At 41.2% G+C, this 23,909-nt stretch overlaps 3 protein-coding genes across 6 annotated transcripts in view; 1 reads left to right on the plus strand and 2 right to left on the minus strand.

Annotated features, from left to right (window-relative positions):
• Positions 1-4,375, plus strand: part of dido1 (death inducer-obliterator 1) — a 41,043-nt gene extending 36,668 nt beyond the window's left edge. For all 4 annotated transcript variants that reach the window (XM_040003239.1, XM_040003241.1, XM_040003240.1 and 1 more), the window contains one exon: positions 359-4,375. In XM_040003239.1, the coding sequence (XP_039859173.1) occupies positions 359-3,798 (3,440 nt within the window). In that variant the 3' untranslated portion in view covers positions 3,799-4,375. The remainder of the gene's footprint in view (positions 1-358) is intronic.
• A 1,037-nt stretch (positions 4,376-5,412) lies between these two features.
• LOC120715950 (opioid growth factor receptor-like protein 1) lies at positions 5,413-11,284 on the minus strand. Its single transcript, XM_040003249.1, has 10 exons — positions 10,658-11,284; positions 10,254-10,481; positions 8,161-8,223; positions 8,034-8,072; positions 7,884-7,938; positions 7,485-7,563; positions 7,345-7,411; positions 7,114-7,262; positions 6,641-7,020; positions 5,413-6,026 (listed from the first exon to the last, which is right to left on the minus strand). Exons 1-10 carry the CDS (start codon positions 11,174-11,176, stop codon positions 5,956-5,958), a joined length of 1,650 nt encoding a protein of 549 aa, XP_039859183.1. The 5' UTR covers positions 11,177-11,284; the 3' UTR covers positions 5,413-5,955.
• A 7,677-nt stretch (positions 11,285-18,961) lies between these two features.
• On the minus strand, positions 18,962-21,970 carry LOC120715951 (opioid growth factor receptor-like protein 1). The gene is made up of 9 exons (XM_040003250.1): positions 21,579-21,970; positions 21,175-21,402; positions 20,773-20,835; positions 20,646-20,684; positions 20,510-20,564; positions 20,088-20,166; positions 19,948-20,014; positions 19,717-19,865; positions 18,962-19,621 (listed from the first exon to the last, which is right to left on the minus strand). Exons 1-9 carry the CDS (start codon positions 21,933-21,935, stop codon positions 19,171-19,173), a joined length of 1,488 nt encoding a protein of 495 aa, XP_039859184.1. The 5' UTR covers positions 21,936-21,970; the 3' UTR covers positions 18,962-19,170.
• Positions 21,971-23,909: the final 1,939 nt, after the last annotated feature.

Consider the following 23,909-nt stretch of genomic DNA (forward strand, 5'->3'; position numbering starts at 1 on the left):
CTATTAGCTGTTGATGATTCTTTTTATATTAAAGGAGTGAAATGAAATGTCAGTGTGGAAATCACTGGCCCTGACTGTAGGGTACTGATGATAACAAAGCATCAAAGTTATTATATTCACACAGTTTTATTGGGTGTTGTTTTTTTGTTTTTGCCACTGTCAGTAGATTATCTGGAAATCCATCATCAGCACATATCACAACTGACAGATAACAGCAAATTTAACAATTAGTCTTCTATGAATTTTGGTTTTATGTCTTTTAAAACCAAGTACAGTACATTTTGTTTCAGTTTGAACCATGAAAACATTTCTTTAGCTTTGCACGTTCAGCTTATTTTTTGGTCTTTTTATTTCACAGGTCTTGAACCAGCTCGTCCCAACCTGCTCCTTGGCCTGCTGATCTGCCAGAAGGATAGAAAACGTCCTGGTGCTCCGTTAGAAAGTGAAGAGAAACGGTCCAAGACTCAAACCAAAGATGGAGAGGAAACCGGCCTTCCAAAGCCACCTCCTGCAGTCAAAGCAGAAAAGAACACACGGCAAAGTCTTGAAATCCCCTTCAGCACAACTCCTCCAGGATCACCTCCATCTAGCTCCTCCGAGGCTTCCACCACCTCTGTTCTGTCCCTGTTATCTTCCATCAAGGCTCCATCCACATCCGCTACCACTGACAAGGACTCCGTTTCTTCATCCAACTCTGTTTCTTCATCCACAGCAGCTGCCACTCCTCTTGAGACCATTCTCAAGACTCTTTTTGGCAAGAAAAAACATGACTCTGAAGCTTCCAACTCACCATCTGATCAGGGTGGGGAATTTGCTGCCCCAACAGGTACAATGTTAGATCCTATAGTTCAGAAGTTTGCACAGATTTCTAAAGAAAATACAGTAGAGGAGGATGAAGATGACCGACCTTATGACCCAGAAGAAGAATATGACCCCAGTAGATCCTACAATGTGCCGAAGAAGCCTATGGAGGTGGTAAGCAAACCTGAAGTCACTAAGCAACCTAAGGTGGAAACAAGTGAAGCTGATGATGTTGCATATGACCCAGAGGATGACTCTATTTTCGAAGAGGTTAAAACTTTAGTTCCAGGTCAAGCTAAGCCTGCAACTGAGTCTGCAGCCGATCCCCAAAAGATTCTTGAGAGCCTTAAACACATTGGTGATCAAGCATTGCAGAAACAAGGAGAACAGCAAATGTCCTCTACAAGCACTCCTATTGCCTCAGTGACACTTGCAAGCACACTCTTAACTCAACCTGCAAAATCTCTTTTGGCCAATTGTCAGTTGCTACAGCTTGGCAAAAAGGTTGAGGAGCTTGTGAAATCTTCATCCGTTGCTCCTTTAATCAATCAGAGGAGAGACCCCAGACAAAGCAGGGATCCTCGCCAGTCTACAGGCAGCAGAAAACTGTCTGATGAACCCGAGGACAAAGAGGAGACACCTGCTCCAGCGACCGATCCTGTTCCTCCAGCCTCACAGCCTGAGGTGCAAGAGCTGCAGTCGCCTAAAACAGGCGAACCTGCAGACTCATCACAAGATTCAGACCCCTCACTGCATCAAGAGGAAGTGAAAAGTGAGGCGCTAGTTTTCATGGAATCGGACAAGGCAGAGGTTTCAATTCCTTTATTAGGTGAAAAGGTGGACCCTGATATGGAAGTCAGCTACACAGATGAGAAAGAAGAGAAAAAAGAGGAAAGCGAGCCAGTTAAGTCTGAAACAAAGATGGACAAGTTCAGTATGTGGCCAAATGCAGCCAGTATTTTAAAAGCTGAGGATTCAGAGTATGAGGAGAATAGCCAAGAGACATCTACAGCAAGCTATTACAGTGAGCCTGCAAAAACATCCAAAATAACTTCGACAATCCCAGTACTCACTCAGAGCACAGCAGCAGCTGACACTCAGTCACATCACATGCTGCATCACATGACAGGGTCAGACTTTGACAGTGAGTACAAACCTCCAGCTGACATTCCTCCACAACCCAGCTTCTCCCTTCCCCGTTCCATGCAGGGCCAAAATCTAATAATGAGGCCACCTCCAGTGCCTGTGCTACCACCCATGCAGGCCATGCAAGGTCCTCCAATGTCAGCCCCCCCTCCTATTCAGGGACCCCCTCCTCCAATCCATGTTCCTCCCCCTGTGCACAGTCATCCCCCAATGCAAGGTGACAGCAGTCAGCAGTATGGCCCACCACCATCTTCATACCCTCCCTATCAAAACCAGTGGTCAAGCACGCAGCCACCACCTCAACAGCCACCACCTGGCCCACCACCTCAGAATATCATGCCACCCAGAGGCCCACCACTACCACCATTCCCTCCAGTAGCCCAGAGGGGCCCACCTCCTCAGATATTTGATCCCTCCATTCCCCCGCAGCACATTGGACAACCAGGTCCCCCTCCAGGACTTCCCCTTCCCCCCACCTTCGATGGACAGAACAGCTTAGCTCCGCCCAGATTCACTAGTCCTCCCCCACCACCTTTTAATTTCCCTGGAAACAGAGGTCCTCCTCTGCCTTTCACCGCTCCGCCACCTGGTCACTTTGATAACAGGCTTCCTCTTCCAAATCTCTTTCCAGGGCATAGGGGTCCCCCACCACCTCAGTATGGTGACCATGGGGCTCAACCAACAATAGTAGACCAGGCTCGAGGATCTGCAGAACAGTATAACAAAGATGCTGTTAATAATCCCAATCAGGGCCCTCCACCAGGTCCAAGCTACCGGGGACCTCCACATAACCAGTATGAGGACAGACGAGGTCAGCCTCCCAGTGGGGAGCACTTCAATCCACAAATCCAGTATGGGGGCTCCAGACCTCCATCTTCACCACCACACCGAGGATTTTTTGATGAGCACAGAGGTCCTCCATCTCAGGAGACCAGACCTCCGCCTTTTGCAGGCTCTGACCGGTACCGCTTTGACAGGTACTCTGATGAGGCGAGACCTGTTCGCCACAGTGGGCCACTGCTGCCAACTCCTCCGGAGGCTCCACTAGGTCCGCCAGACCTACACCGGGACGATCACTGGCGCCGCCATTCTCCTGAAATGAGGAGGAGGAGCAGCACCACCCGTGAGGACTCAGAGCCTCGCAGTGGAGATCGCTTCAGCCGCTTTGAAGGACATAGAGAACTCATTCATGGTTCCTCACAGGCCCCTGATGAGAGGCCGAGGGATCTGTCTGAGGACCGCCGGAGAGAGAAAGAGAGAGATGTCCCTCATGCTGGCAGGCCCTCATGGGACAAGGGGCAGGGAAAGCGGTGGAGCCGAGAAAGAGAGTGGGACAGAGGCAGAGAAAGGGACCGGGATCACGAGCGTAGCCGAGAAAGAGACCGCAGCAGAGGGAGGGAGGGTGAGAGGCACAGGGATGCAGAGGGAGAACGACACAGGGATCAAGATTCAGACAAGAGGCGAGACCGAGATAGAGACAGGGAAAGAGACAGAGACAGAGTTAGGGAATCTGACAGGAAAGACTTGGACCGAGATAGGGGAAGAAACCGTGACAGAGAGCGAGAACGAGAGCGTGAGAGAGACAGGAAGCGGGACCGATCCAGAAGCAGAGAGAGAGACCGTGACAGGGATCGTGGGAAAGATCGGGGTAGAGACAGGGACAGAGACAGAGATCGAGATAGGGACAGAGAGAGGGAGAGAGAGAGAGAAAAGGAGAGGGACCGTGACAGAGGCAGAGATCGTCGGGAAAGAAGCAGAAGCCGAGATAAGAAAGAAGAGAAAAAGGACAGTAAACACGATACGTCCAAGGACAGTGATAAAACCACAGACAATAGTAAGAACGTTTCCTAGTCTCTGTTTTATGGACATTATGGTTCCAAGACTTTTACATCTTTAATCACTGTAAAAACAGAAGAGCAGTATTTCGTCAGATTTCCACGGTTGTGTTCCTACCAGACAAAAACATTTAAATATGTTTGTATTCTCTTTGTCACCTAAAGGTTTCTAAGTTTGTTTTATTACATTTGAAAAGCAAAAAACTGAATGCAAGCTAAACTGCTTGTGGTACAAGACGTATTAATGTAGGCTGCACAGTCCTATTACATGTACCTTTTTTTTGTCAAAGCATTTTTCTTTTTAGAAAACAATAATGTAACTGATTCACACCATTTGCAATATGTAAATATGAATGTATTTGTGTATATAAGGATGTTTTTAATCATACTTTTCTAAGTAGAGAAAATAAAAGCCATATATCTGAGATGGACAATGTGAAGGCTAAAGATACACTGAGACATAAATGTGTTTATATGTTCAACAGATTTGAAATAAAATGACATCAGCCTTACAGTATACACCACAAAAATGGTTGTTTATGAACTGTCACTTTTTTTTGTTTCAGCTCTACTAATAAACCTGTTTGATGGCATTTGTTTTGGATGTAAACAGTTTTTCTTTCAAATATAAATGAAACGATTATTCATCTTAAAAGTGGTGTGGGGTTTTTTGTGTTCACACTGTTGTTTTAGCTACACATACTGATTATTAGCTTATTGAGTCAGATGATAAAGTGAGCAGTTTCAGTTGTTAAAGATCAGAAATCAAAGCTTTTCTTTTTCAGTAATAAAACATGTATTAATCTCGATAATTAACTTTCAATTTAGGAGCTTATTTTTTCAGTCCGTATAGAACCACCATATAATATTTTGGCCATGGCCTGTACTAATATGAATATATATATATAATTGTGAAGAAATTCAAGCTTCAGCAACACTGACAACAATACAGAACCTCTTTAATGTTTGACCCATGCTGCAGTAGAAAAACAAAGCAAACAAAAAACCATACATCCACATCTCCCGATGAGGCGCCGACTAGACAGTCCAATAGAAAACTTTTACACCACCATAAGCCAGATAGATCCACCTGTGGGGGTGGTTAAGTGTTATCCCACCCAGCATCAAGCAATTTAAAACAGTTTAAAATGAAACTGAAAAATAACCCGAAAGCTTACAAGAAAAAAAAATTCCTTCAAATTGTTTTGGGTTGTTTTTTTGTTTTTGTTTTTTTACATCTGCAAGGAAAATAAAAAGCAATGAAAAAATAACGATATGAGGTGATGAAGGGTAAAAACTTCAAGTACCTGAATGGTTTTAAAACCATAAGGAGGAAAAACAGGCTTAGTGTATCAGCAAGCCTCTTCAAGGCCATTTCAAATTGTAACCTGCATAAACAATATAACATTATCCAACCTTTATGCAACCAAAGAAGGTGTGGGGTTTATCACCTGTAAGACAGAGAATGAATTTATATGATACAATATCCATGTAACGTGATATATATTAATGAAACCGACAGTTCCCTTAAAAAACACATAACTGAAGACAGAAATTTAGCTGACAGAAAAAAACAACCAGTAATGTTGCCTGGCATTTCAGTAAAAACATCACATTTCATCCTTTTTTATTACAGACAGAGGTGCTTGAATCTAACCACAGATGGGTTGATGTCAGTTGTCTCAGGAAAAGGAAGGATTGTGGCTTTTCTAGTTTAAAAGTTTATTTCCAGGGGGGCGTGAACAATTTTGTAGTTATGTTTAAGTAGTGTTTCATAAATTTTGTCCACATGGTATAGTGGTTTATACATTCACCTAACATTTAACATCAATCTTCAATACCAGAAGGAGACACATATCCCTCTGAGGTTGTGTCAGGAAGGAGAGCAGCATAAAAATCACTGTTAAGATTCAGAGTCTCCTTCTGTGCTTGGGCATCCCTGACCACAACGTTTTGGATTTTCCTTTGGAACCACACAAACCCATCGTTAGGTTTATAGTTCAAATATTCAAAGATGATGAATACTGAAGTAAACAAAAATTTCCATAAAGAATCAAGCCTTTTGACTAACTACACTGCTGAACTAAATCACTGGATCTGCATACACTCCATACTCAGTGTAATTTATCAGTATTATTCAGCATAAGATGAATAAGCTTTTCATTGTCATCAATCAATCTTCATTATGGCTGAAAGTTTCTTCACCCTCATGAGACTCATACTCTGCATTGTTACACGACTCATCTTGTCAATGGAAAATTGTATTTAGTAGTCAGTATAATCTTTTAGTGATATAAGTTTGCATATGGTAGAATACTGCTTGTAGTTATTTGTATTAGGAAATATTTAACCATGTATACTTAGAGGCATATAATTAATTGTGTGATCTTTAACAGGCTGCAGGCTTGGTGTGCACCCCAGGAATGCACCCCCACGTCCTGGGAGCATGAGAGGTTGCACCTTGTTTTATTGTTTTAACATAGCTATGTCTGTTTTAGTCTAAGTGCCTTTTGTTTAGATGAACTGCTGGACTTCCCCACCGTGTTATCTAGGGTGAACCATCTAGGGTGGGGGAGACTACCCTCTTTGTGACCAAGGATGTACCTTTTGTGCTTTTATGTATATGACCCTTTGACAAGCAGTAACACACACACACACACACACACACACACACACACACACACACACACACACACACACACACACACACACACACCACTGAAGTATAAATAAAGACCAGGGCAAAGCTCAGCGCGAGTCTCAGTCTGGAGGCTGCCCTTGCTAGCAAGAAGTTCTGTGTGTTTCTCTTCTCTGAGTCTTTACCGAAGAAGTGTTTTAGAATATTTTCCCTAACACATCTGCAGACAGGTTTTCCTCTTCTTGTGCTTCACTGTCAGAAATCACAGTGTCCTCCTGCGACTCCAGAGAGTCAGCGGCCTCTTCCTTTGCTGCCTTGGGCTGCATTGACCAAAATTTTGGGATTTTCTTTGGGCACCACACAAACTCATCTTTAGGCTCATAGTTCGAATATGCATACTTGATGAGACGTCTGCGCTTTTTCTTATCAAGTACAGCAAACATAAAGTAGCTGAGGACGCTGTCCCTGATGTTTGGAAGTTGTCCATTGACCAGAGTCTCCTCCAGGAAGAAGTGGACCAGAGGGGCTTGGTAGTGACGGTAACCCAGGTTTCCCAGACACTTCAGGATGCGAGTGATGCGCAGGCTGTTGTGTGTGTGACTGTCAGACAGTGATCAGTCCCAAAATTAGATCATTTATAGCTTTGTCACTTTTACTGCACACAGATTTTTTTAAATTCAGAGGTAGTTTTACCTGTTAAGGTTGTCAAATCTTTCTTCCCAGTGCTTTGCTTTCTTGACTTCTCCAGTTTTTTCATCACACAACACGATACCATAAAAGTCCAACATGAGCTTGTACGACTTCAGCAGGTTTTCCTGTGCAAGGCTGTGATTACAAAAATCCTGAAGGAAACATCGAACCTCTATCAGTGTATAAGACATGTTTTAATTTTAAATCATAACTTGGTAACTTTCACAGGTTTACCGTAATTTCTTCCTTTGTCAGTGTACTGGCCTCATAGTTCACTCCTGGTTCTTGCAGTGGGAACAACCTTTGAGAGAAAATGTCATTATAAACTGGAACTGAACTTTTTACATCATATTTGTGACTATAGAGTAACTTACCACTGAATATAGGTTTGCACGTGCTCAAGTCTTTCATAGTCTCCATACCATTGTTCATGGAACTCAGTTATGCTGACACCTGGTAACAAATACAAGTCACAGCAAATAAATCTGTTTGTAAATGAAGCTGCACAGATTACGATTTATCCAGTGATCACTGAGGTGGCTCAAACTGATATTTCTGTGCTATAAAATATCTTTTTCTGACTCCATGTCCTTGTGTGAAATGGTATTCTTCTTCAGGTCTCTGAAATTATTCCAATGTCATGAAGATATTTTGAATACTTGGAAAAGATGAGATGAATAACAAAACAGATCTACTAAACTCTTTTTCTTGAATGAAAACACATGTATGTTATGTTCAGTTTAAGGACATTTGGGTGCTGGTAAAAGGCCTACCGTCTGGCACCGATCGTTTCTTTCCAAGGTAGAAATTCAGGTTAGACTTGTCGTCCTACACAAGAGAAAAGAATTTGACCTGACAGTTCACTTTAAAAAAAAATTAAAAATAAAGCAAGTAAGTGTAACAATAAATGTGTATGTACATACATTTGTGTTCTTCTTCCTGTGCTGTGTCTTGATTTGGCTCTGCAGGGACACATAAAAGAACAACATGTGCTTGGCTTGTGCTTAAACATGAGAGTGTGTGTTTACAGTGTGTGTGTGTGAGACTTACAGGGTAGTCATGTCTGTAGTTCTGCATGTCTCTCGCAGCACGTTCAAATCTGCTGAACTTGTACTGGAACACAGAAGACAAATGGAGTTCAGGGGTAACACTGCACAGCTAAAGGAGACATTCAGTAACCCAAGAACCATCCTTGAAGTCACAGATGGATAATGAACCCAAAGTCTCCGGGGCACAGGCCGGTAAAAAGGTCCCCAACAATCACACACAGACGTAAGAGTCACAAAAAGAAAAACATCAGGTATGCTTTGTGTGTTTTTTTTTTGCAGTTTGCATTAAATAGTGGTGTCTTAGGTCTGTATCATGTCACAGTAATTTTGCATTTCTTTTGCAGAGAAACCTGACCATTGTGGTTCTTTTGAGCTTCTTTCCACTTTTTTCTGTCCCTCTGGGACATTTCAAATCTCTTTGTAAATGTCTTTATGTAACTCTGTTATATTTTTTTAAGTCTCTTTGTGATTATTCATCGAAATGACCTTTCAACAAGCACTGTCAACTATTACTTAAACAAAGTTGTTGGTCCTGTGGCCACCTAACATCTTGGGCCCATGGGCCTTTGCCAACTAGGGCTCTTTGATTAAGTCTTGCATGCCTGCAGCTTAATAGAAAAGGATTTGTGGGCACACCTGCAGAAATAATAAATCATCTATGACAGAAACTGTCACAGGCCCTCGGCTCACTTACACAGGCTCCCTGCCTTCATCTGAGGCCCTCTTCACTCCCACAGGTTCATGTTTACCATCACTAGAACCCTTCTGTGCACCGTTAGATGAAGTAGCGGGTGGAGGTATATTTACATTGCTTGTTTCAGGTTCATTATCATCTTCCTTTCACCCAGTAGGTCTTAACCATCTAGATGAAAACAGACTGTCTGCAGATAGTTTTTCCTCTTCACTGTCAGAAATCACAGTGTCCTCCTGCGACTCCAGAGAGTCAGCGGCCTCTTCCTTTGCTGCCTTGGGCTGCATTGACCACAATTTTTGGATTTTCTTTGGGCACCACACAAACTCATCTTTAGGCTCATAGTTCAAATATGCATACTTGATGAGACCTCTGCGCTTTTTCTTATCAAGTACAGCAAACATAAAGTAGCTGAGGACGCTGTCCCTGATGTTTGGAAGTTGTCCGTTGACCAGAGTCTCCTCCAGGAAGAAGTGGACCAGAGGGGCTTGGTAGTGACGGTAACCCAGGTTTCCCAGACACTTCAGGATGTGAGTGATGCGCAGGCTGTTGTGTGTGTGACTGTCAGACAGTGATCAGTCCCAAAATTAGATCATTTATAGCAGGGGTCTCAAAATTGTGGTTATATTGATGTGAAGAAATATAATGCATTTTGGCCCTTGAAGTTACTTTATCGTCAGGGAGGATTTGTTTGTTGTTGGGTGCACTGTAAAAATAAGTTCTTTAAAAAGCAAAAAATAATTTAATATGAGCAGCGAGCACAAACATGTTGAGGGATTGGCTGTGTTCAGTGAGAGAGTTAGTTGTAAAGAAAACAATATTCACTAGCAGTCAGAAACTAATATGTACACTTAGGTCTGCGTTTTTATTTTATTTTATTTTTTAAATACAAACAAAATTACAGCAGAAGTGCAGCCACGTGTCTGGCCAGAAAAAGAGGACGAGTTTGTTTGTTTTTTTGTACTACTTGAACACTAAAGTGGCCCTCCAATGAGATGACAGTGCCAGCAGTTGCACACAGCTCATTTAAGTTGGAGCCCCCTGATTTACAGCTGTTTGTCACTTTTATTGGACAGATTTGTTTTGATTTTAATTCAGGGGTAGGATTATCAGTTCGAAAGTGATTTGTATTTTGTTGTGGTTTTAATCTGTTTCTGAACATTTTAAAATCTCTCTCTAAATGTCTTTTTGACTCATTTTGTCATCTCTGTGATGTTCTGTGGAAAAACCTTACACCCACAAATGTGAACAGAGCTATCACCTCAATAGAGTTCTCTGGAGGAGCCATCTAACACCTTGGGCCTGTGGGCCTGTGACAGGTGGCTCCTTTTATGCCTGCAGTAAATGATTTGTGAGCAGACGTGGAAAATCAAAGCACTTGTGACAGGCACTGGCTTACTTACATAGTTGGAGTTTGTTGTCTGTCTGATCCTGCTGGGTGGGCTCTCCTCATTCGGGTCGGTCTCCCAGGTTGAATCATAGTCGCAGTAGAATTCATCTGTAGTGTGAACTCGATACTCTGTGCTGTCAAACTCTTCCTCTTCTTCCTCTTCCGGCCCTGTCAGCTTCTTCCCTTCGTCAACTGCATTTTCTGTGCGTATTTCAGACTCATTTGGGTGTACCTTAGAAACCTAAAATGAATAAAGTAAAGAGCAAATCACGGTATTATGCCATGTTTGTATCTCCAAGTTGCCTGTTATACAGTTGATCAATTCTTGTTTTTACATTCACAGAATACGAACTTAAAACGTTTGGTGAGAAACCTGCATGATCACCTGTTACTGTAAATGTTCATTTCTTTACTCACATTTTCATCAGCGGTCTCAACTCGATCATTTTGAAAGTTATCTTGGTTAGACCTTGTCCACTTGGTCTCGGGCTCCTCACCATTATCTGAGGACCTCTTTAGTTCGGGACTAATAACCCTCTCTGCATCGTCAGGTGAATTCTTGAGTGCACGTGTGTTGTCATCGCTTGTTTCAGACTCATTTCTGTCTTTCTTTGAAAAAGTTAAAGGTCCAAACACCATCTGTGTGCGGCGCACTATCCAATCCCGAAGCGAGCGAATCCCACTGTATCCAACCGTGGTGCCAGCTCCATGCTCTCTGCTATCAAACTCTTCTTCTTCTGGCCCTGGCAGCTTCCTCCCGGACTCCCGGCCTTCGTCAGCCTCATGTTGACCCTCACTGACATCCCCCTCTGCGTCTTCAGATAAACTTCTGAATGAATCTTCGTTTTCTGTGCTTGTTTTAGACTCATTTCTGTCTACTTTCCTGTCCAAAGTTGAGTACGGTGAAGCAGAGCTCTTGTTTCTAAACCACGCCATTATGTTTATATCTCATAGTCTGTTTCACTTTCACTTTTCCCGTCCAAAGACAACTTTGCAGACAGAATACAGATATCATGTTCCCTTATAATTATATAAAAGGAGCACAGAAAAGAACATGCTAACTTTCTTTCTTCTTCTTCTTCTTCTTCTTCTTATGCTTATATAGGCAGGATATACATGATTAATATTATAGCGTAACTATTATGTATTTGTCTGCAGATCAAAGGGAGACTAGTGTTTAGCACCGCCCACTGATGCAGGTCAGGGGCGTTTCCAGGATTTGTAAAATAAGGTGACACAGGGGTGAACAGAGCAGGGTGGCCACTGGCAGTGTTGGGGAGTAACGGAATACATGTACCGCCGTTACGTATTTAAAATACAAAATATGAGTAACTGTATTCCGTTACAGTTACCGTTTAAAAAGGTGGTATTCAGAATACAGTTTGTTGAAATAAATGGATTACACGGGGGTCTTTTCCTGTTTCATATGTTAGGCTGTCCCCTCTCTCTTGTTGGTAATTCCACGCCGGCAGTAGAGGTTGTAGATACGGGCGACACGGGCAGTTGCCCGGGGCAGCATCGCGGTTGGGGGTGGCATCACGGGCATCGGCAAAAAAAAATAAAAAAAATTGCTCGTACTCATGCTGCCCCGACGTCAGCCAGCGCATATTGGGAATGGCATAGGCACCGATCGGTTTTCTATCGCCCATTTGCTGGGAGTAAGGGCGCCCTCCGTTTGCGAGGTGTCTCTGTGTGTGTGTTTGTGTGTGTGTGTGTGTGTGTGGGGGGGGGGCGCCAGAGGGAGTGTTCAGGACTGCAGGACCGCCACTGCACGCCGCTGGAAACCCAAACAAAGCACGCATTAAGAGCCTCTAATGCCCGTGTCTCAATCTAGCGGCCCATGTCACCTCTACTTGCAGCTGCATAATGACGTGAAGAAATATTTTTAAAAAATGATTCTTCAAAAAATTATTTAATATGAAAGCAATAGTCAAAGTGTTACAGGCTTTGCCCTAAGGAATGTAGCCTCACGGGCAGTGTAGCCCAGTTGTAAGTAAGCTATTAAGACTCGACTGTACACTGTGTTCGTGTTTTTCTCCGAAACAATAAGTTCCATTGGAGAAGCCTTTCAACGTCTTTCTCTGTCTCTCGCTAGCAAAGTTTACGGTGGCCCCTAGAGACAAAGCACGTACAAACTCCAAAACACTTGCAAACTCCAAAACACTTGCAAACTAAAAAACACGTACAAACTCCAAAACACTTGCAAACTCCAAAACACATGCAAATTCCAAAACACGTACAAACTCCAAAACACATGCAAATTCCAAAACACGTACAAACTCCAAAACACTTGCAAATTCCAAAACACATGCAAACTCCAAAACACTTGCAAACTAAAAAACACATGCAAACTCCAAAACACGTACAAACTCCAAAACACTTGCAAAATCCAAAACACATGCAAACTCCAAAACACTTGCAAAATCCAAAACACTTGCAAACTCCAAAACACGTACAAACTCCAAAACACATGCAAATTCCAAAACACAACGGAAGTGCTCCAGGACGCTAGGGGCAGTGTTGAGCTCGATTTGCAAAATAAACGGCAAGTTTGTCTGTATGGGACGGTCTAGTCTCCGTCGCGCTTCCCAGGTTGCCTAGCAACCATGATACTAACAGCTGGAAACGTGTCATACAACTTGGTTTGACAGAAATGAGGGAGAACATATTTTGTTCATTTGTTTGTTTGTTTCTACAAGAGCTTTGTGATTTGATAAGTATCTGAGGCTGAGACCACAGGACAGTAAAACATGATTTTTGGGCTTCATTTCTGTACTGAACAGTTATTTCAAGATTAGTTAGTAAATAACAATTAGCTGATGTTGTTCATGAGACTAAAGTCATATCACTTTGGTAATGTAAATATAATATGGCCAATATTATAGTTATTATATTAATCATTATTAGCTATTACAGCAGTGAACATGAACTCTGCGTCAAATACTGAGCTTCAGTACAGATTCAAGTTGCAGTTATTTATATGTCCTATCACCTTAAATCTTCACTCAAAGACAAGTATCTTTGACAGTGCATATATAGGTGTATCATATATAAGAGACAAATGTTGTTTCTTCAGTATGTTGGCATTACTAAATTTGGCTCATTGCTTACATATATTTATAAAAAGAAAATGTACAAGCTGTGATAACCGTTTCTGATAAAATGAAGAGTAGACTGATATATGAAATATTCCTTTATTGGGTGAGAAAGTCAGACCATGTCATAACTGCTTTAAGTCATACAGAATAGATATCAGAGCCTTAAACAGGCTGACTTCTGCTAAATGGGTCAAACTGGGCAGAAAGTATACAAACACATAACATCCTTATAGAATATGATGTAACACTATAGATCAACTTACCTCAGAATATATAAAGCATATAAACAATTACAGCAATATGATGCAACAAACACAGCAGTGCTACTAATCCAAAATACTCAAAGCTTCATAGAACTGGAACAAACAGTTATTTTTAGATCCATTCTGCTGCTGATACATACTTTATGTTTCTGAATATTAAACTTGTTGCTGCCTTTCATAGTGTGTAACTTGACAGCCCTGAGTACTTTCTCCCACACTGAAAACACTGGAATGATCAAATTATTTGAACATTACCTAATAAGACTGATTCAGGACAGACAATTAGTTATTTTAAACTTTTCTAGCAGTCCTTCAGGGACAGGGAACAGTCTGTCTATTCTCTCCATCTGTCAGCTGCTGCTGGCTCTTCCTCCTCCTCTTCCTCACATACTGCTGAGATTGTCCTGGTGGATCATCAGGGGTGCAAAGCCTCACAGATGATGTGCAGCGGTGGGTCCCTCAGTCTGTCCTCACTCTGGACACTTGCAGTTGTCACACATGGAAATCAAATGTGTGATAAGCTGCAGGATTCAAACACAAGTGTAACTTATAAACACATGTTCATACTTTTATTACACAATCAGAGAGAAAGAAACAGAGAGAGAGTGCAGGACAGACAGACAGGTGACAGTCTCAGGTGTATACACTGCTACAAAACAGCACAAAAGAAGGAGGATTTAGTGTTTGTGTTATTACGAAACAAGAAGAGTTCCCAGATGGTACAGCAGACACATGTGTGACTGCTGTGATTAAAGCATCTTTCTTTCAGCTTAACGAGTGAACCGTCAGCTCGTTCAAACACACGTTAAACAGTGCAGTGGATCCTGCTTGTGCCGTGATATTCAGGACTGCAAACCGAGCAGCATCACTGACTTTCAGCTTGTTGTGTTTGTGGATATATGACTGACTTAAATTATCCACAAAATCATCACAATCTCTGTAAGATTAAGGTCGACTATATATATATATTTTAAAGTAAAGGCTTTAAAACCAAGTTAATTCTTAAAGTACAGACATCACTAATGTCACATAACTTTCCCGACATGTGGCCAACAATAATGGTTTAATGTTCTTCATTAAAAAAATATTTGCGCATAAATAAGTGACATAATATTCAGTACTTACTTCTGAAAGTTTACTCTTCGTCCGCTCCGCTTCCACCGTTTTTTTTCGGCAAAATTATCCACACCACCACCGCACTATGAAGTCTGGGATATGTTGGGCCATGAAGGCTACACCGACCCATCCTTAAAATTCAGGGAAATTAAGGACGCATTTGAGGGCCGCATTTCGAGCAGCCTTTGAATTGGGAAAGCCTTCTCTTGTTGCTGTGACGTAATCGGTCTTAAAATGCGGCCTTTAAGGCTGCAGACCCCAAATCCGGTCATTGGGACGTCCTGGCTTGTGTAGTTACTAGGTAACAAAAGCTCAACACTGCCCCTAGCGTCCTGGAGCACTTCCGTTGTGTTTTGGAATTTGCATGTGTTTTTGAGTTTGCATGTGTTTTTGAGTTTGCAAGTGTTTTGGAGTTTGTACGTGTTTTGGAGTTTGCATGTGTTTTTGAGTTTGCATGTGTTTTTTAGTTTGCAAGTGTTTTGGATTTTGCAAATGTTTTTTAGTTTGCAAGTGTTTTGGATTTTGCAAGTGTTTTGGAGTTTGTACGTGTTTTGGATTTTGCAAGTGTTTTTTAGTTTGTACGTGTTTTGGAGTTTGCATGTGTTTTTTAGTTTGCAAGTGTTTTTGAGTTTGCAAGTGTTTTGGAGTTTGTACGTGTTTTGGAGTTTGCATGTGTTTTTGAGTTTGCATGTGTTTTTTAGTTTGCAAGTGTTTTGGATTTTGCAAATGTTTTTTAGTTTGCAAGTGTTTTGGATTTTGCAAGTGTTTTGGAGTTTGTACGTGTTTTGGAGTTTGCATGTGTTTTGGAGTTTGCAAGTGTTTTGGAGTTTGTACGTGTTTTGGAATTTGCATGTGTTTTGGAGTTTGCATGTGTTTTGGAATTTGCAAGTGTTTTGGAGTTTGTACGTGTTTTGGATTTTGCAAGTGTTTTTTAGTTTGCAAGTGTTTTGGAGTTTGCATGTGTTTTGGAATTTGCAAGTGTTTTGGAGTTTGTACGTGTTTTGGAGTTTGCATGTGTTTTGGAATTTGCAAGTGTTTTGGAGTTTGTACGTGTTTTGGAGTTTGCATGTGTTTTGGAGTTTGCATGTGTTTTGGAATTTGCAAGTGTTTTGGAGTTTGTACGTGTTTTGGAGTTTGCATGTGTTTTGGAGTTTGCATGTGTTTTGGAGTTTGTACGTGCTTTGTCTCTAGGGGCCACCGTACAAAGTTGACCCAGAGAACAAAGTAAAGCTAGTTTTCGGCTACGAGCCCGACATGGAACCCGACATATTAGCCAGAGGTCCCTTTATGGTTTTACGCCTTTACAGTTCGGAGCCACAGACCTGTTTTATATACGCGCGGAATCGTTTTCTATACGAGATCGCTGCAAAAAGTGCAGCCTTACCTAATGTCCACCCTACTGTTACTCACTTTATATTAAGATTTAAAAATCTAGTTGGTATTGGTATGGCGAGTAACCTGCAGTAATAAATCACACAGCAATAGTACATTCACGTAGTTGTAAAAAAGCATGATAATATATTAAGTAATCCAAAGTATTCAGAATACGTTACTCTCACTGAGTAATGTAATGGAATATGTTACAAAATACATTTTGGGGCATGCTTTCCCAGATGAATGTGCCTGATCCCATCTGCCGGTGGATCACTGACTTCCTGACGGACAGGAAACAGCATGTGAGGCTGGGAAAGAATGTCTCGGACTCCTGGACCATCAGCACCGGCTCCCCTCAGGGCTGTGTTCTTTCTCCCCTGCTCTTCTCCCTGTATACTAACTGCTGCACCTCCACCCACCAGTCTGTCAAGCTAATCAAGTTTGCAGATGACACCACCGTTATTGGACTCATCTCGGACGGGGATGAGTCTGCCTACAGGAGGGAGGTTGAACGTCTGGTGTCCTGGTGCAGCCACAACAACCTGGTGCTGAATGCCCAGAAGACAGTGGAGATTATTGTGCACTTCAGGAAGCACACAGCTCCACTCCCCCCCATCATCCTGACTGACACCCCCATCACCTCTGTGGACTCATTCCGCTTCCTGGATACCACCATCACCCAGGACCTGAAGTGGGAGCCCACCATCACCCCCGTCATTAAGAAAGCCCAGCAGAGGATGTACTTCCTGAGGCAGCTGAAGAAATTCAACCTGCCAACACAGACGATGATGCAATTCTACACTGCAATCATCGAGTCCATCCTCACCTCCTCCATCACCGTGTGGTACGCTGGAGCCACTATCAGGGACAAACAGAGACTGCAGCGTGTTGTGCGCTCTGCTGAGAAGGTGATTGGCTGCAGACTCCCATCTCTGCAGGACCTGTACACCTCCAGGACACTGGGGCGTGCAGCTTGGATCTCAGCTGACCCTTCTCACCCTGGACACAGTCTGTTTGACCTGCTCCCCTCAGGCAGGAGGCTCCGGTCCATTCGCACCAGAATCTCTCGCCATAAGAACAGTTTCTTCCCCTCTGCTGTTGGACACATGAACAATAACCGTATGACTGTTCCCACCACTAACACGTGACCCTACGCTGTGTTCACTGCATCATTCCATGTTTGGCACTGATCACCACCTGCACTCATGTATATATCATGTATATATCTATCTATCTACTTAGCACTTTTAATTCTTATTCTCATTTTTATTTTCATGTCTATTTAAGCTTAATTTATAACAGTATTTATAACAGTATGTTTGCACTGAAGCACCGCAGCAATTTCCTAATGTTGTAAACCCGCTCAACATTTGGCAATAAAACCCTTTCTGATTCTGATTCTGATGTATTCTGTAATCTGTAGTGGAATACATTTTAAAAGTAACCTTCCCAACACTGAATACAGGATATCAGAATATGTAATCTAAGTAACTATATGTGTTATCTTGTGTTATCTTTGTCTAATATTTAAATTTGTTTGATGATCTGAAACATTTAAGTCTGACAAAATAGCAAAAAACCAAAAACAAAACCCAAACACTTTTCCCACACCAGTGTATATGGCTGGGTAACTTGATATATAGGAATGCAATTTATCTGCAAAATAATAAAAGCAAGAAATCAGAGCTTTAAAATCATTTACATCATCATCATCATCATCGTTTATTTGTATAGCACTTTAAAAACACACCAGGCAGACCAAAGTGCTGAACAACACAGATCAAAACAACTACCAAAATTAAAAATACAATAAAATTATTAAAAATACAATAAAATTAATAAGAAAGGTGTCAGTTTCCTGCAGAGTTACAAGCCAGGGAATAAAAATAGGTCTTCAATCTGGACTTAAAGACCTGCACTGATAACGCTTGTCTAATATGGAGGGGAAGGTTATTCCAAAGCATCGGAGCTGCAATTGAGAACGCTCGCTCTCCTCTGCCTTTCAGCATGGAGTACAAAGTCTAATCTTTGCATTATAAACACAGTGGAGTAAAAGCAGAAAGTGGCATAGAAATACCTAAATAAGGTAAAAGTACATTAAAGCTTTACTTCAGCAATATTCTCAGTTACATTCCTGCTGTTCCCATCCATGCTGTCGATTTAGGTGATTTTTCTTTTTTAAAAAAGAAAGAAATCTAAATGCTCTCCCTTTGTCTCTGTGGAGCCTGCAAAAGATGGTGCTCACAGTCTGGTGGGAACACAGGCTATTTTTGTTTCAGCTCAACTGTTTGAACCCATTTGATGAAATTTGCCTCAGTTTTAAAAACCTTTTTCTTTTAAATATTAATGGAACAAGTATTCAACTTTAAAGTTGGGTGTAATTTCTTTGCCTTCACATTGTTGTTTAGCTGTGATGATTGCTGGTGTAAGGAGTCAGGTGACAGAATTAGAAAGTGAACAGTTGAGGCTGTTAACCTTTGATGGGCAGCAATATTTGGGAGTCTGTCAGAGATTTTTATGTCCTTTTGTTAAGTGACCAACTGTAGTAATACATGATTTAACTCTGTAACTGACTGTAACATTCTTTATCTTGCCACCCTCTAATTTTATTTTGGCCACAACCTGTACTAACCTGCTATTTGAATATGCAACTCTGAAAGGAAATTAAGACAGATATAAAACAACAAGATGTGAACTTTCTGAATGAGAATGTTTTAATTCTAGACACAAGAACTCAAAAACATTTAAGATACATTCATCACTGAGCAATTATAGTAATTAATTGATCCCACATAGTCACACAATAACATTAACCCTTGAATTTTGTGTAAAACATGCATCCATTTCAGAACGCTTCATTTTTTTTGTTCAGAAAAAGAATTAATTGCGAATAAAAATCCAAACTTTAAGTTGTAAATATTGAAGTAAACAAACATTTCTATAAAGAATCAAGCCCTTTGACTCAGTGTGTAAAGCACAATAACCTGCTAGTAATCTAAGATCTACAGTGTTGAACTAAATCACTCCATACTTCAGTGCAATTTATCAGTATTATTCATAAGCTTTTCATTGCCATCAATCAATCTTCATTATGGCTGAAAGTTTCTTCACCCTCATGAGACTCATACTCTGCATTGTTACACGACTCATCTGCAGACAGGTTTTCCTCTTCTTGTGCTTCACTGTCAGAAATCACAGTGTCCTCCTGCGACTCCAGAGAGTCAGCGGCCTCTTCCTTTGCTGCCTTGGGCTGCTTTGACCACAATTTTTGGATTTTCTTTGGGCACCACACAAACTCATCTTTAGGCTCATAGTTCGAATATGCATACTTGATGAGACCTCTGCGCTTTTTCTTATCAAGTACAGCAAACATAAAGTAGCTGAGGACGCTGTCCCTGATGTTTGGAAGTTGTCCGTTGACCAGAGTCTCCTCCAGGAAGAAGTGGACCAGAGGGGCTTGGTAGTGACGGTAACCCAGGTTTCCCAGACACTTCAGGATGCGAGTGATGCGCAGGCTGTTGTGTGTGTGACTGTCAGACAGTGATCAGTCCCAAAATTAGATCATTTATAGCTTTTTGTCACTTTTACTGCACACAGATTTTTTTAAATTCTGAGGTAGTTTTACCTGTTAAGGTTGTCAAATCTTTCTTCCCAGTGCTTTGCTTTCTTGACTTCTCCAGTTTTTTCATCACACAACACGATACCATAAAAGTCCAACATGAGCTTGTACGACTTCAGCAGGTTTTGCTTTGCAAGGCTGTGATTACAAAAATCCTGAAGGAAACATTGAACCTCTATCAGTGTATAAGACATGTTTTAATTTTAAATCATAACTTGGTAACTTTCACAGGTTTACCGTAATTTCTTCCTTTGTCAGTGTACTGGCCTCATAGTTCACTCCTGGTTCTTGCAGTGGGAACAACCTTTGAGAGAAAATGTCGTTACAAACTGGAACTGAACTTTTTACATCATATTTGTGACTATAGAGTAACTTACCACTGAATATATGTGTGCACATTCTCAAGGCTTTTATAGTCCCTATACCATTGTTCATGGAACTCAGTTATGCTGACACCTGGTAACAAATACAAGTCACAGCAAATAAATCTGTTTGTAAAAGAAGCTGCACAGATTACGATTTATCCAGTGATCACTGAGGTGGCTCAAACTGATATGTCAGTATCAAAAAATATCTTTTTTTTGACATCTCATGATTATAGCATTCTTGTGTAATATCAGTACCGTTTAAGGCCACTGAAGGTTCTGATGACATGGAGATATTGAGAGGATTAGTTGAATAAAAGAATGAATTTTATAAGCTCTCATTCTTGAACATATAAATTACAGAAAAACATTTATTTCACTTCCACTTTATGGACATACTTGACTCTATACTTTGTTCTACTAAAAAGGCCTACCGTCTGGCACCGATCGTTTCTTTCCAAGGTAGAAATTCAGATTAGACTTGTTGTCCTACACAAGAGAAAAGAATTTGATTCAAACCATTTATTTTGTTCTTCTTTGAAATAAATCTAAAAACAAACGTTTACATACATTTGTGTTCTTCTTCCTGTGCTGTGTCTTGATTTGGCTCTGCAGGGACACATAAAAGAACAACATGTGCTTGGCTTGTGCTTAAACATGAGAGTGTGTGTTTACAGTGTGTGTGTGTGAGACTTACAGGGTAGTCATGTCTGTAGTTCTGCATGTCTCTCGCAGCACGTTCAAATCTGCTGAACTTGTACTGGAACACAGAAGACAAATGGAGTTCAGGGGTAACACTGCACAGCTAAAGGAGACATTCAGTAACCCAAAGATCATCCTTGGAGATCCTCCATCTTTAATTACAATAAATTGGTTTCTGTCTTTGTTGTTTTTTTGAGCCATCTTTGTGATTTTTTTCTTGCAGGAAAAATCAAGAAATGTGAACAGAGCTATCACCTCAATAAAGTTCTCTGGAGGAGCCATCTAACACCTTGGGCCTGTGGGCCTGTGACAGGTGGCTCCTTTTATGCCTGCAGTAAATGATTTGTGAGCAGACATGGAAAATCAAAGCACTTGTGACAGGCACTGGCTTACTTACATAGTTGGAGTTTGTTGTCTGTCTGATCCTGCTGGGTGGGCTCTCCTCATTCGGGTCGGTCTCCCAGGTTGAATCATAGTCGCAGTAGAATTCATCTGTAGTGTGAACTCGATACTCTGTGCTGTCAAACTCTTCCTCTTCTTCCTCTTCCGACCCTGTCAGCTTCTTCCCTTCGTCAACTGCATTTTCTGTGCGTATTTCAGACTCATTTGGGTGTACCATAGAAACCTAAAACGAATAAAGTAAAGAGCAAATCACGGTATTATGCCATGTTTGTATCTCCAAGTTGCCTGTTATACAGTTGATCAATTCTTGTTTTTACATTCACAGAATACGAACTTAAAACGTTTGGTGAGAAACCTGCATGATCGCCCGTTACTGTAAATGTTCATTTCTTTACTCACATTTTCATCAGCGGTCTCAACTCGATCATTTTGAAAGTCCTCTTGGTCAGACTTTGCTCGCTTGCTCACGGGCACCCCATCTTCGTCGTCTGAGGACCTCTTCTGTCCGGCACTAATACCCTCTTCATCGTCAAGTGAATTCCTGAGTAGACGTGCGTTGTCGTCGCTTGTTTCAGGCTCATTTCCGCCTTTCTTTGAATAAGTTAAAAATCTAAACAGTGGAATTAGTGGAAAAAGGAAGAACAGTAAAGGATTCTTGTTGCGCACTATCCAGTCCCAAAGCGAGCGAAACCCATTGTATCCAAACCAATACATTATTACTTTACAGCAGCGACACAGCACCGACATAACCCTCATGTGTGAAGCTAATCGGTCAGTCAGTTTCGCTTTCCCTTACGCACTTCACGGAAAACCGAAACTAAATTTTGCGGCGACAAACAACATGTTACCGACCGCCGGCATCATGTTACCGACTATTCACACGCTGCTGCAAATCAAAAGTAGACTAGACTTTAGTTTGGGAAAACTTGGTTGACGTGTAAAAGTTAATTTTCTTTTAAAAGTAAACTATGTCAGAAATCCAAATACCTTCACTTGGGCTTGTGTTATTTCACTGTTATGATATTGTAATGTGACTTGGCTGTATATCTAATTAATAAACCAATTTTTATATATTTCTATATTTATTCATCTTATTAATGATCACGGTTTAAGTGTATGGGACACATCCCTTAAATTAAACCTAAACATTGCACCAGTGAAGGGGCTCAACACCTTAGATTTCCAAGACTTGGTTTAAAACCCTATTTTTGCATTTAAAAATAAATAAAAATTTATGGCGCTTAAAAAGCTACAAAGTTTACCTGTAATTGCATAAACAGTCAGGAATCCCCTTTGCACAGATAACCCATAATTTAGTCACACCTTCACCCCAATAGTGAGGTACACTCAGTAAATATTATTCCCTCCCAGGGCAGCCAAAGCTCGAGTAAAACCTGCCTTTTTATATATGAAATCAAGGAAGTTTTCCAACTTGCCTTTGTGCTTGAGTCACATTAAATTCATCATTTCAATATGATTAATAATAAATATTACAATTTGCAGGTGTCTAAAAATGAGATTTTTTTTCTGCATTTGATAAATTAGAATAAATTCAAGTTAAATTAGAAGAGTACTTTCTCTAGTCAGAGTCATCTTCACTGCAGGTGTCTTGATTAGGAGCCCTTTCTGACGTACATGACTTACAGACCATGTCCATGCCCTTTTGGCTAAAAGGCTCAAAAGCCTGTTGAGATTAGCTGCAAAGTTCAAGCCTGTTTCCCTCTGTGACACTGTAGCCTTGTCACTAAAGACATGTTTGTCTGCAAATATGTGTGAAGCCTCTACTTATTTTTTAAAAAAAAGAGTTAGAATTTTTATATTTATGATAAAAATGCTCCGGATCTTTATACTATATGATCATTGTATCCACTGCCCGTATTCCCACTGTGGCTGTTATCAATGCAAAGATAGCATCATGTTTGCAGTATATTTCCATGGCTCATTTTCTACGAGAATGGCACTTGGACAGATGAGTGTCTGGACCCGAGTCGGTGGACATCCTGCTCTTAATGTCTTCCCATGAGAGATAACAGGTTGTATGAATTGTCCTGCTGAACAGAGAGATATGGGATGAGTACATCAGATAATGCAGTGCCATTATTTCATGAATGGAGTTTTCAAACCAGCACAGACGCCCTTATTATAAACTCAGTTGCTTTTTGGGTTTATGGCACGCTACAATGAGCTATATATTTATGACTATATAACACTGCTTTGGTAATATTTGTTTCCTATGACGTGAAGTTTGCAAAAGGAATTGATCTGTACTTGTTTAAGCACTGTGTGCATTCACTTAGTGCTCCATGATGAGGCTGTTATCTCTCATACTCATTTCAACAGGACTGTTCTTTCTGCCATTAGAGGAAATAAAGACTTGTCAGAATGCTACATCGCTAATCTCTGCATGGCAGTCGATTCATTCGTGCTTACCAGAGCAGCTAAGGTCCTGTATTGGCTGTAGAAGATGAAAACACAGCATAGTGATAGTCATATGTTCTGCGGGGAATGGAGGCAGTAACTGTGGATTTTAATGACAGATCTTAGGCTCTTTATGGCTCGCTTCAGTGCAAGAATAGTTTCCACAAATTGGATTGCCCTCCTAAAATAGATGGGAACTTTGTGAAAGTGAAATAAGTTGCAGCATGGAGCTAAGGCAGTTGGCCTGTTTTCTGATCGCGCTGCCGTGAACCCGATTAGCACGTGCGAAAATCCAACAGATGCCACAGGAAA

This window comes from Simochromis diagramma, unplaced genomic scaffold, assembly GCF_900408965.1.
Source record: "Simochromis diagramma unplaced genomic scaffold, fSimDia1.1 OVJJ01000646.1, whole genome shotgun sequence".
In the NCBI taxonomy this organism is placed as follows: domain Eukaryota; kingdom Metazoa; phylum Chordata; class Actinopteri; order Cichliformes; family Cichlidae; genus Simochromis; species Simochromis diagramma.